The sequence below is a fragment of the Rhipicephalus microplus genome, chromosome X, assembly GCF_043290135.1.
Source record: "Rhipicephalus microplus isolate Deutch F79 chromosome X, USDA_Rmic, whole genome shotgun sequence".
Classification (NCBI taxonomy): Eukaryota; Metazoa; Arthropoda; class Arachnida; order Ixodida; family Ixodidae; genus Rhipicephalus; species Rhipicephalus microplus.
The window spans coordinates 88,059,394-88,071,714 of record NC_134710.1 but is presented as its reverse complement, the minus strand read 5'-3'; the positions used below and the strand labels follow the sequence as shown (position 1 = coordinate 88,071,714).

At 44.0% G+C, this 12,321-nt stretch overlaps 1 protein-coding gene across 1 annotated transcript in view; it reads left to right on the top strand.

Moving 5' to 3' along the window:
• Positions 1–393: 393 nt before the first annotated feature.
• Hnf4 (Hepatocyte nuclear factor 4) overlaps positions 394–12,321 on the top strand; it is a 158,229-nt gene continuing 146,301 nt past the window's right edge. The window contains exon 1 of the mRNA XM_037427373.2: positions 394–621. Within this exon, the coding sequence (XP_037283270.1) occupies positions 501–621 (121 nt within the window). The 5' untranslated portion in view covers positions 394–500. The remainder of the gene's footprint in view (positions 622–12,321) is intronic.

Here is a 12,321-nt window from a genome sequence, read left to right as displayed (position 1 = left end):
TCTCATCCTTGCCAGCAGACATCATTCTCACCATGCGAAGAAGCACACTTTTCAATTCCGGGCTGCGGAGAGCTATGTGACCAACGCTAGGGGAGGAAGGAGTCGCCAATAGGGAAGATTGGGACACGATTAAGATGCATTGTTGCCAATGTGAGTCGTACGTAACGGACGGTCGCTTTCATGTTTGGGGCTTGTTGGAGCGTTGTACCGAAAAGAGCTAGCAAGCGGCGGCACCGCGCGTTGTGGAGACGACGCCTTTGCGTTTCGCTTGTCGCGGAGCGCCATCTTGGGTAAACAACAGCCTGAGCGCAGATTAACGGCGTCAAAGATAGCCGCGGTCTCGAGATAAGCGTGCACGGCAGTGCTGGGTCACGTGTCCGCGTCGAAGTCGGCAAGGTGACGGGCGATCGCCTTTGTTGCCTGCCAGCAGCGGCTGCTCCATGTGAAGTTTGACCCCCGAGTATCTCCGTTTCCCATTAGTGCGCCAAGGGGCCCCCGCTATGAACGCGGAGCCGAGTGGAACGTCGGGCGGCCTGCTGGGCTGCGCCACGGCGGCACCGCTGGGCAGCGTCATCGTCCAGGGAGGTCCGTCGGCGATGCCCGTCGACGCTTCGGCGCAAGGTGAGGCACATTAGGCCTACGCAGCAACAGCGCATTTTCACGCCAGAGCGTATGGCTGAGCGAGAGGCGCTACTGCGTGGTCGCTGCTGCGATGCTTCGTACTTCGCTACCTGTGTTTGCAGAGGAGAGCGCCCTGCCATGCCGAGCACGGCACTGTGGCCCTCTGCTCTGTTGGCACCCTGTGTTTGTTTTTTCAAAGGCCAAAAAGAAGACGGCGCTGCACTTCTACAAGGCACTGGCTTTTTACTGTGTTTTGCAATTTTTGCGGCATTATTGTGACACCACCAGGGCACGGAGTTTGCGCGCGCCGGCGCAGTGTGTGACGATGGCGTCAGATGAATGAACTGAAAGCAAAGCAACGGCACGAAATGTTTTCGGCGTAATAGTTGTTTGACATTCCAACTTCGAACCATATGCGAGAGTAGGACAGGAAGCAAGAGCCTGAAAGAAATCAAGGATATAAGTTTTTAGGTTCTCTTCTTCACCCCATGAAACAACGTTCTTTACAGCAAACTTCGACAAGAACCATTTTTTGCTACTTTCACCTGAACAAGCGTTCGCGTTTGCTTAATGGGTGCATTTTAGAAGTCCGCAAAATTGAAAAATAAATAAAAAGCTGTTGAGACATTACTAATCTATGACATTACTCATCTTTTAACCACATTATTAATCTATCACATTCTTTACAATCTATCACATTAATAATCTATCACTCATCTTTTAACCAAAACGAAAAACAGTAAGACAAAAAGTGGTAAACCTATTTTTTTCAATAACGAATACTTTTTGATGAAATTGTTTCTATGTAGGCACGTGAAAGCTCAAAAGTGACAGGAATGGCGCTTCTTCCTGTCGAGATGACTTCCTGTCAATGTGTGCTTGTGGCTTGCATATACGCGCGGTGCGCACCAACATTTTTTTTTCTTTCTTGCATTCCCTCTCCCCTTCCGCCATATTTCTAGGTGAGTGATGGGAAGGAGACTTGGGGATAGCGGGCTCTTAATATGCCATTTCCATATTTTTCGACATTTAAGTCACGAAACTAATTTATGTGCACTCTTGTAACGTTGTACTAGTGCAAAAGTCACGTGAGAAATGTCAAGTTTCAAAGCAAAAGCTTGCCGCACCGATATTACTTTTTTGCCTACCAGTGGATCATGCGAATTGACATATTATATGTATACGCAAGGCCGTCATTCGACGAGGGCGTTGATTGATATCCTCCGATATGATATTGCTATGCTTGATACACCACCTAACACACGTAATGTTTTTTTCGAAGACACAGGAGGATGACAGTACGATAAATAATATGAGTACACGGATGAGAAATGATGGGTCATTCAGAGAACACGGCAGAAAGTTCAAGTTGATCAGTAGCTTTTTGTAAAGATGTACGATACTGGCAATTGTCCATATGTAACCAACGTGCGAGTGACTGCTCAAAAGAGGAAGAGAGAGAGATATGGTATGAAGAAAGGCAGGGAGGTTAACCACAAAGCAAATGTCTTGTTTGCTACCCTGTGCTGGAGAAGGGGAAAGGGAAGACAGAAAAGTAAGGAAAAGGGAATGAGAGAAAAAGAGCGGGACGGAAGCGAAAACACACAAACATACACTAAAACGTCACAAACGTTCGACGAGGCGGGTCGATCGCAGAAGCTTTGGCGTGAAGCTAGATCGTAAAAATAACATATATAATACGAAGACTCTGATAATTCGATGTAAGGTAATAACATTTCTGGTGACATAAATTTCAGCCGAGTATCTGGGAAAGTTAGTTCCTGAAGACCTAATAAGGGTAGGCAGAACTTTCATATGACGTTTTTCTAGGCTGCGATCAAATAGAAATGACAATACTAATAAGGTAGACTTTGCCGGAGAGCTCCGCAGGAGAGATTCAATATCAGGTTTTTCCTTATTTAGCAATAGGTAGCCTTCTTTGCACTGGTTAGCTGGGAAAATGACTACCCGGAAGAATTCTGTTAAGGGCGGCAAAGGCTGTCGCGTGGTCGTCTTTTTATGTCGCTATCTCACACTCTCGAGTACAACAACAACAACAACAACAACAACAACAACAACAACAATAACAAAAAGCGTGCGTAAGAGTTCCTAACCACACAGAATAAACACTGGATGTTTCCGTACTTTCGGCGATGAGTTGTGGGCTCGCACATGCTTAATAAAGTCGCCTATGAAATATAATAGGGTTGGCTGGCAGTTGAAGTTGCCCTTAAGAGCTATAGGGAGGAAGGCGCGATTCCTGTGGTGGTACGTATACGAACGACGTTCAGTTACGCCGCAACTATATTTAGCATTCTCCGGCTTCCCTGTGATTTCTTAGTCAATATTTGTACTGTGGTATTGATTTCTGAGGTTCCTGTTAGGCAATCACGTGATAGCGTACAAAAATTAGTGACCGCAAAAGTATGCTCTGCCAAATCGGGACCTGTGAAAAAAATGTGAGGTCATTGTAGTGCAGTTTGAAGGCAAAAGACACTAAGCCGTACCAGATTGTATTGGTGGTAGTGGTTAATAGAGGAATAGGGCACCTAATTTCTGCAGCCCAGTAGGGAGCACGGCGCATCGTATTGAAGAAAATAAAAGAGAGAGTGTACATTTTACGAAAAGAGAGAGAAAAAGAGCAGAGATTTTAGGAAAAGACATAGAGAAAGACCAGAGAGACGAGGTGTGTTGAAATGTGTCCGAAAATCGTCACCATGAGGGGAATGTTTTATTTGCGCGCCACAGCCTCCACAATTGCTTATTGCTTTTTTTTTGTGGCAGACATGTGTACGTTAAAATTGCGACAGTCATTTGCGAAGTGATGAAATCCGACCAATTTTGCCAGCGAAACCGAAACACGCCGAAGCATGCGTCTGCCATACCCTTCCCAGACACTTTGGATTAACCGCAGGTCCTTATCAAGCATCGATCTACTTCGCATCGTGGGTGGTCTGTGTTCGCCCTGATAACACGCATGATGCACGTATGTTAGCCAAAGCATAGCCAGGGGGGCGCAAACTCCCTATACCCTCCATTGTATTCGCTCTCGGCAGCGGCAGTGCAGCTTCCACTGGCGGTTCCAATCAAATCAAGTTTTATTATTTCATAATGCAATGAACAAGAAGGGATATGTAGAAGGAGGTCCCGTAGTATAGACTGAAATGCGACCTCCTATGACATGTAAACATGAGTATTTGACTGGCAACAACTGTAGCAAAATTAATAGATTACAAGGTTACAAAAAATGACATACTGATAAAATTAAACGACGAAGCTAACATGAACTATATGTAATCGTATAATGTAAAAAAATATACCCATTTATATTAATAGCATAAAGAGAGAGAGAGAGAGAGAGAGAGAGAGAGAGAAAGAGAGAATGGCCTGGAAAGGAAGAAATTAGTCAGGTAAAAGAATGAATGTCACTTAACAAGAACTTTTTTAATTTTTCCGAAGCGCTTTATCACAGAAATTCATTCTTACTGCTATAAGTCAAGTAGTTGTCACTTTTTATTGTTCCATACAATTATGTTGTAATTTTCTTTAAATTATATTTATGAACTGTCAATATTTTGCACACATATATGTATATATTGTCATTGCCTTAGCGTGTTTTTGCTGTGCTTCATTTCATGCGTATCATTGTCTTTCTTAATCATCTTTTTTTATTGTAAAGTTGAATTCGCCGTATCTTCTACAATTATCTGGTTCTTGTTTATTACTGCGTTATTCCTCTCCCCACCCCTCGAACAATGTTCCAAACATGGGAACCCGTGAAGTATTTGTATAAATAAAATATTTAATGGCAAAATTCATGTGCTTTTCGAATTTTCATTAGAAATGACGATGTATTTTACAATAATATGGCTGCAAAGTGAACTGTCTGTTTGCCATAATTAGTTCGCACTTTGGGCAGAACGAAGTTGTTATGCTGCGTGAAACAAGTATCCTAATGCCCGGTAACCTACTAGAAATAATTCACGAACAGGAAATGTCTGCTATGATGTCACAGGTGAGGTGTCAAAGTAGAGGGAAATGACGAAAGAATAAGAGGAGAAGGATCGCAGCGGATGACCTTCTTTCCAAATTCTCACGGAAGCGGAATCCGTTCGTGCCTTCTTTCAGATCTGCTGGCCACTTGGGCAATGAGGCCATACAATTTTGTTAATCTTTCTGTTTAAACATTGTTCGTGTTTTCTGAAGAGGCGAAAGTTAAGCTCACTGATTTCTCCGTAAGGTAAAACTCGATCGACACAAATGAAATGCACTTTTTATTTGTATAAAAAAACAGATACTTTACACGTAGTGCGAAAGTGTCAATCTCTAAAATGTAGCTTTAATTTAGAACTGACATATGGACATACTGAGCAAACGTTGAACCCAGAATAATCAAATAAATGCGAAAATTAACAACAATCGTGAGTAGGACCAGTTGTATTTGACTGAATTACGTTTATTGTGACGGCGCGCATAGTTTTATAACAGAACTTTAGTAACAAATGAGACTGGAGTTAAGAGGCACGCAGAAGCGTGAAGCGATCAGAATTTTTTCGAGAAAGAACGTCGCTGAAAACATTGCTTCGGCAAGTTTACTTGTCTTTGTGAGAGCAACAGTGTTGCCTTGATGAAAAAAAGCTTACTTGTCAAAACGTTGCCTCCATCTACACAGTCCGTATTGATTTTTAGAAGCATTGAGTCCACCACGCGTATTTAGGTGACACTATTAGAAGCAAAGACTCACAAATTTTTAAACCATGGCTACAAATATTTCATGAGCAGGAAGCAGCCTATAATTACTTGACATCATTTGAAATACCCGCCGAACGTAAGAGAAGGGGAAACTATGTAGCCGAACCAACTCGAAGTAAAGCATTTCAATAAACGCATTTTCCTGACTGGAGCTTGGACGCAGTCTTCGTCTTCACCAATTAGTCTAGCGACACTGCACTGCTGTCAGGCCACTCAGGCTTGCAGAGAATTGGGTTTACTCATATGTGCTCATGCAAAGTCAATACCGGCTCAAATATTGGATTTGAATTCTTGTGCACACCTGTCCGTTGCCTTTATTAAATGCTGAAAACGTTCACGGAACTAAAAATCTCCGGGTTAGCACACCACAGAGCCGCGGGAAATATGTGTTGCCCGATTAAGCCATGTTCGACAAATCCATGGTTGACCTATTCAGCGTAGCTCCCTGCGGCTTGCCCCGCCGCAATAGTCTAGTGGCTAAGGTACTCGGCTGCTAACCCGCAGGTCGCGGGATCGAATCCCGGTTGCGGCGGCTGCATTTCCGATGGAGGCGGAAATGTTGTAGGCCCGTGTGCTCAGATTTGGGTGCACGTTAAAGAACCCCAGGAAGTCGAAACTTCCGTTGCCCATGGCGTGTCTCACGGCGTCTCTCATACGGCGTCTCTCATAATCATATGGTGGTTTTGGGACGTTAAACGCCACATATAAAATCAAACCATTTTATTGCCGCGCCGTGGTGGTCTAATGGCTAAGGTACTCGGCTGCTGACCCGCAGGTCGCGGGATCAAATCCCGGCTGCGGCGGCTGCATTTCCGATGGAGGCGGAAATGTTGTAGGCCCGTGTGCTCAGATTCGGGTGCACGCTAAAGAACCCCAGGAAGTCGAAACTTCCGGAGCCCTCCACTATACGGCGTTTCTCATAATCATATGGTGGTTTTGGGACGCTAAACGCCACATATAAAATCAAACCATTTTATTGCCCCGCTGTGGTGGTCTAGTGGCTAAGGTACTCGGCTGCTGACCCGCAGGTCGCGGGATCGAATCCCGGCTGCGGTGGCTGCATTTCCGATGGAGGCGGAAATGTTGTAGGCCCGTGTGCTTAGATTCGGGTGCACGCTAAAGAACCCCAGGAAGTCGAAACTTCCGGAGCCCTCCAATAAACGGCGTCTCTCATAATCATATGGTGGTTTTGGGACGTTAAACGCCACATATAAAATCAAACCATTTTATTGCCCCGCCGTGGTGGTGTAGTGGCTAAGGTACTCGGCTGCTGACCCGCAGGTGGCGGGATCGAATCCCGGCTGCGGCGGCTGCATTTCCGATAGAGGCGGAAATGTTACGAGCGCAAGTCGATCACTTCCCGCGCTTCGCCTGGTTTAAAATTCACAAGATAAGGAATGAGAAAAGACATATAAACAAGAGAAGTTTTTTACAGGGGTATCAATTTTTTTTTCATTTATAAAAACATGTGAAAGCCAGTAGATGCAAACATTCACATCAACCGAACTCTGTTAAACCGGATCTTAGGATGCCCTGCAACCGCTACGAGCGTGCATGTTCTTCGAAACCGAAACTAGCCCTGGCTTTCTGGGGGCTGGCATAGCAACGCCATTGCAGTTCTCATGAACAGTTCGGGAGGGTAGCGCAAGTAGACATACACGCAAGGAAGGCACACTGACATGTTCTATGTATCATAGTGTCTGTGCTTCCTTCTGTGGGTCAGTGTGCCTTCCTTTTATCCATGTTCACTTACGCTATATATACCCTTCCAAGTGGACCTGTGTGCCGGTACCAAAATTGCCGGTGGAGGGGGCGTGTTGACGGCGCGGGGTCCATCGGTCCGGCGGCGGCACAGGTAGTGAGGGGAGCGGGGTGTAGGATCAAGATTCAAGAGTTGGTAGGGATAGAAACTTGTCCCTTGAATTTTGCAAAAAATGTTGTTTCCCGGTAAGGCCGAAGTGACAGCAGCATGCCTTGATGTTGTTTATTTACAAATGCTGCTGTTTTCGTTTTCAAGACATAGCAGGTGTAATAAAAACGTTCTGCACCTTGAGAAAATGATATACATGTTCACGCATTTTTTTTTCAATTACTCAGAACCGAGTCTGCGCAGATACCCATCCAGCTCATTCTAAATATGCACGTTCTGCAGAAAATCAAACTACAAACAAGAAAATAAAAACAATGTTGAATTGATCTACCAACTGGGCACAGTATAGAGGATCAAATGACGGGATATCGGGTGCACAAGATATGTGTGCTAGAACATTCAAACCAATGTGAACAATTTTATTTATGCAGGAGGATAACACTATTGCATGTGCGCCGTTGTTGGAAAGGCACCACAGTGATAAAACATGTGCATGTGAAGTACGCGAAAAACGCTAGTCATAGCAACGAAATATCAACAGTATTGCTTTTTTTAAAACAGAAACTTACAGTGTTACACGATGTTTGTGGTCAGGTGATCAAAAAACCGACGCATATTCGAGTCTGGCCAAAGTTTTATGCGCTGTTGGTCAACATTCTTTTATAAAGTGACTCAACATGCGTCGCGGACACCAAAGTTTTCGAAAAGCTTGTTGGAGATTGTTTCGACATGCGTGTGCCATATGAAATTTACTATGAGAATTACAACAATTTTTAAAATACGTAATACCTACTAGACCTACACTGTCATTAGTATACGTAAAGGGAAAAATGTGTTTCTAATTTGAAAGCTCGTTACGACAGTCTTTTTGAAGTTTGCCTTGTTTCACTGCCGCTACGAAACGAAAAAAAAAACTTGTATTCAGCACATCCTGATCTTGACTATTAGGGATGGTCTTACAGATAGCTCAGTCATCTGCATAGATTCTTAGTTTCCTTGAACTATCAGTGATATTTTCTTCTCTGCCATTTATATAAACAATAAACGAAAGCGGACCAATCGGCATGGAGCCTTGAGGCCCCTTCCTGATGCAATATGTACGTTGGAAGACTTCGCATGGTTAAACGTAAAAAAAGTTTGAGCGCTACAGCAAATAATTTGCTATCCAATCAGCCAGCTTGTTATTGGCAAAAATTTTTGAAAAACTTGAAAGTTTAGCATGGCAAGCCATGTCGAACACATTCGAATAGTCAATGAATATGACATCAACCTGTTTTTGATCGTTAAGAGAAGATATAGCAATGCAGGGAGTAAATTGAAGCAAGTGTGTAACAGTTGCATAGCCAGCACAAAAGTCGGGGTGTGATCGTGAAGGTATATTGTGTGCATTTAGGTGTTCTACAAATTTTTTAATGATATGCTAGAAATGTTTACAGCTGGTAGAAAACAAACATTTGGACCTATAATCGATATTATTTGCTTATTTCTAGACCTAAATTCAGGCATGACGTTTGCTAATTGCCACAGCTGGGGAACTGCTTCAGAGATTACGCATTTCTTTTAAATATTGTAGTAGTATAGTCAGGACACTATTCTGAATACAACTTTAGAAATATATGTGAAATATGGTCTGGACCAGATTGTTTCGAAATTTCAAGGCTTAGTATGAGGTTGTGCACTTCAGTGGAGCTTAATTCATGATTAGACAAAGCAGGTAGTTTGATGCACGTGGAAAGGAAAGGAGTGATTCCGTTATCTGCAGAAAGAAAGCAGGTTCGAAGTAATGTTGAGGTCATCGATGATGCAGGACTAACTGACCTTTAAAACCTGTGTGGATTTTTTTTCGTAATTGTGGCGAAAGCATTGCTTAAGCAGTAGTTCTTAACCTCTTGATTTCATCTTTTGTTTTAGTTTTCAATGCAATAATTGAAGAAGCATGATCAATTCACTTAGATTGACGATTCTTACATCAGAGATTTATGCGACGAGTGAGATGGATTACATCTTTATGGATGCAAGGGTGTATTGGGCTCTAATACATTTGCGAGGGCACATACCTGGATAGGCATCATAACAAAGCTTAAGAAGGACCACATCTACGTCGTAAAATTTGCTACAGCGTTCAAACTTCTTCAGAGATGAGGCTAAAGGGTCCAAGACGAACGTGTCATCAACTTTAAGAAACTTCAAAACAGTTCTGGTGCAAGGTCTTTGAAAAGAATACGCTAAGTTGGAGGTGACTTTGGCATTTTTGTGGTCAGAAAACCTTTCGACAACTTTACATTTTACACCGTGTGATAGGGGCCCGCCGCCCCTTAACGAGGCTTAGGCTGAAGCTATCTCCTTTTCATCGGATCTCGCAAAACTGTAAAATAGCCGCTCCTGAGAAAAAAGTGCCGCCATATCCACGAAGTGAATGATGATCAGTGACCGAAGCTCCGGAGGTAAACCTGGTAAACCACGAATCCTCCGTACATTTTGCCCACTCGATTCAACGCTCCCCCTAGCGAACGTCGCCGCACCAAATCGAACCCCACCGCCTTCCACCAATGACACGCGCCATATGTAACATCATTCCTATTTTATAACATCTCGCATCTTCCATCATTAACTAAAAGTACCGCCGTCTAGTTTATAACATCTTGCATCTTTTCATCATCAGCTACCAGTACAGTCATCTAGTGAACACTGCAAATACTAAACGAGAAGTGGCTACATACAGGGGATGGTACCGCCATTTAGTGAACACTGCAAGAACTAAACGAGAGGTGGCTACATACAGGGGACGCACAGGCCATACGTATATTGGGAAAAACCCAACTGTCAAGCGCGTCTCCCTTGTACACGAAAGTCGGAATTTCCGAAGTCATCGCTTCAGCATATTACACGAGACGTGTCTGAACCACCTGATGCCCTGCACTCTACGTCTCGCATACGGGGTCCACCACCTGGGTTTTCGTCCCGTGGTTTTTCAAGCGCTCCTATCGCTCACCATTCGCCTCATAAGGACGCCGCAACCTCGGTAGACGACCTAACGCTTCACGAAAATACCCTGTCAAGCCATGCTCTTTCCGGACGTGTTCATTCATCACCGTGCGGTGCACACACACTGGACAGTCGAAGCAAAGCAGAAGGCTCTGACGCATCGAACGCCGCACACTACCAGGCGCAAGAACCACTCGCAGTGAACAGCGAAACAGAAGCCCCTGAAGAGCTTCGTGTCATTTCTACGGCACCGCAGACTTGCCAAAATCTGCAGTTCAAACCTAGTAATGCCATGTCACCTGTGGTGCCCACATGCAGAGCTCACCAATTCATGAATCGAACAAATTCAGAAGTGCATGATACATCAAACATCGTACACAGTTGTCTTTCGGAAGCGCCCTTAATGAACCCCGAGCCTCTGAAGAGCATGCTAGCAATGATGGCGCATTGCCAACTATGCCCGACAAGCAAGACACCAGTTCACCATTCATCAGCTGTCTACAGGACGCGTCAAACACCGAACCAAATGAATGCCCCATTCCGGAACGGGTGCCACTACAGCCATCTCCTGAGCAGCACCAGCAAAGCAAGCAAAACGAAGTTCACAAACTCAGAAAACAACGAGAGATACCGCAACGAGGGCATCGGCGAACGCCAAATTCAATGGAAGCGCGTTCATCAGTTGAAGAACATCGAAAAATAAGATCTCCAAACCAACAAGACATCAGACACTTTCGGACAAAGAAAAATCGCCAGAAACGCTCCCAGCGCCTGCTATTCCACCGGCTGCAACACCACAGGAAGCGCCGAGACAGACGCGGAAGCACTGCTTTCAAACCGCAAGCACTCAGGCACTCCATCACAGTCTGTCGAGAAGCACGCAAGCAAGAAGCATCGGGATTGCACCATTCACGGCCAAAAATGCAACCCCGACGACATCCGAGCTGCCGATGCAACAAGGCGTTTCAACCTTGGTCAGCCCGAACAAGAATTCTAGCAGTACTGTCAGTATTCACGTGTATCCCGCTCTGTCCGGAACGCAACAGTCAGCCTCGCCCACCAGAGTTGTTATAGAGTTCACCGGACTGAACCCTCGGGCTTGAAGATATAAAGAGACTGTGGAACTCCGTCGGGACGTGATACTGCGAATTTGGACATTGTCTGTTTATTGGCTTCTTCAATTTTTTGTAGGTTATAAACGGTGCCATCTTTCGGGGGGAGGGGGAATCTTGTGACGTATCAAGTGATGGTTAGTAGAGGTAGAGAAGAAAGAAGTGCAGAAAAGAATAAACATGAAGTATGAGCCAGGCCACGTCTCCCGTTCATCATAGCGTCATATATATATATATATATATATATATATATATATATATATATATATATATATATATATATATATATATATATATATATATATATATATATATATAACTCAAGCCATGTGATGTCATAGAATGGCTTTGGAAAAACGGCACTACGCAGGCGTAATGTTAACGAAACGTGAATTGTGGCTGCTTTGCGGTCCATCTAATTTTACAAACATTACATATGTACTGTAACTACAGAGGCGTCACGTCGGGCTAGAGTCAATTGTAGGGAAGTGGCATCCACTGATGTTGGTCTACGTGTCGCTATCCAAGGCTACCATCCTCGCAAGCACCAAAGCTATTTTTCAGCTTACCGCTTTTTTTGTTCGTAATACGCATGTTGCTCTTGGCATCGTTATGCAAGTACAAACAACTTGGATGAAAAGATAGGAAGACAGAAAGAATAGCTAAGTACACAAAAAATTTGCATGAGCCTAAACAACACTGCTGCATTTCATGCACTTGAAAAAAAAAGATTGGTTAGTTCGTTTCTGATCTGACTAATACTGTCGTTACTAACGTTTTACACCCGAGGTCCTGCGGCTAGCCTTGTCAGCGACGTTAAAAGGAGAATCATTATGAGAAGTATCATTATGAGATACATACTAGTGCAGTTATTCTGCTCTGTGAATGATAAATTAGTGTTCAATGATGAAGAAAATATTTTTGCAAATGATTTTTTACGAGGGACTGTGCAAGCACCAGTTGCAGTGACCTTTCTTGAGG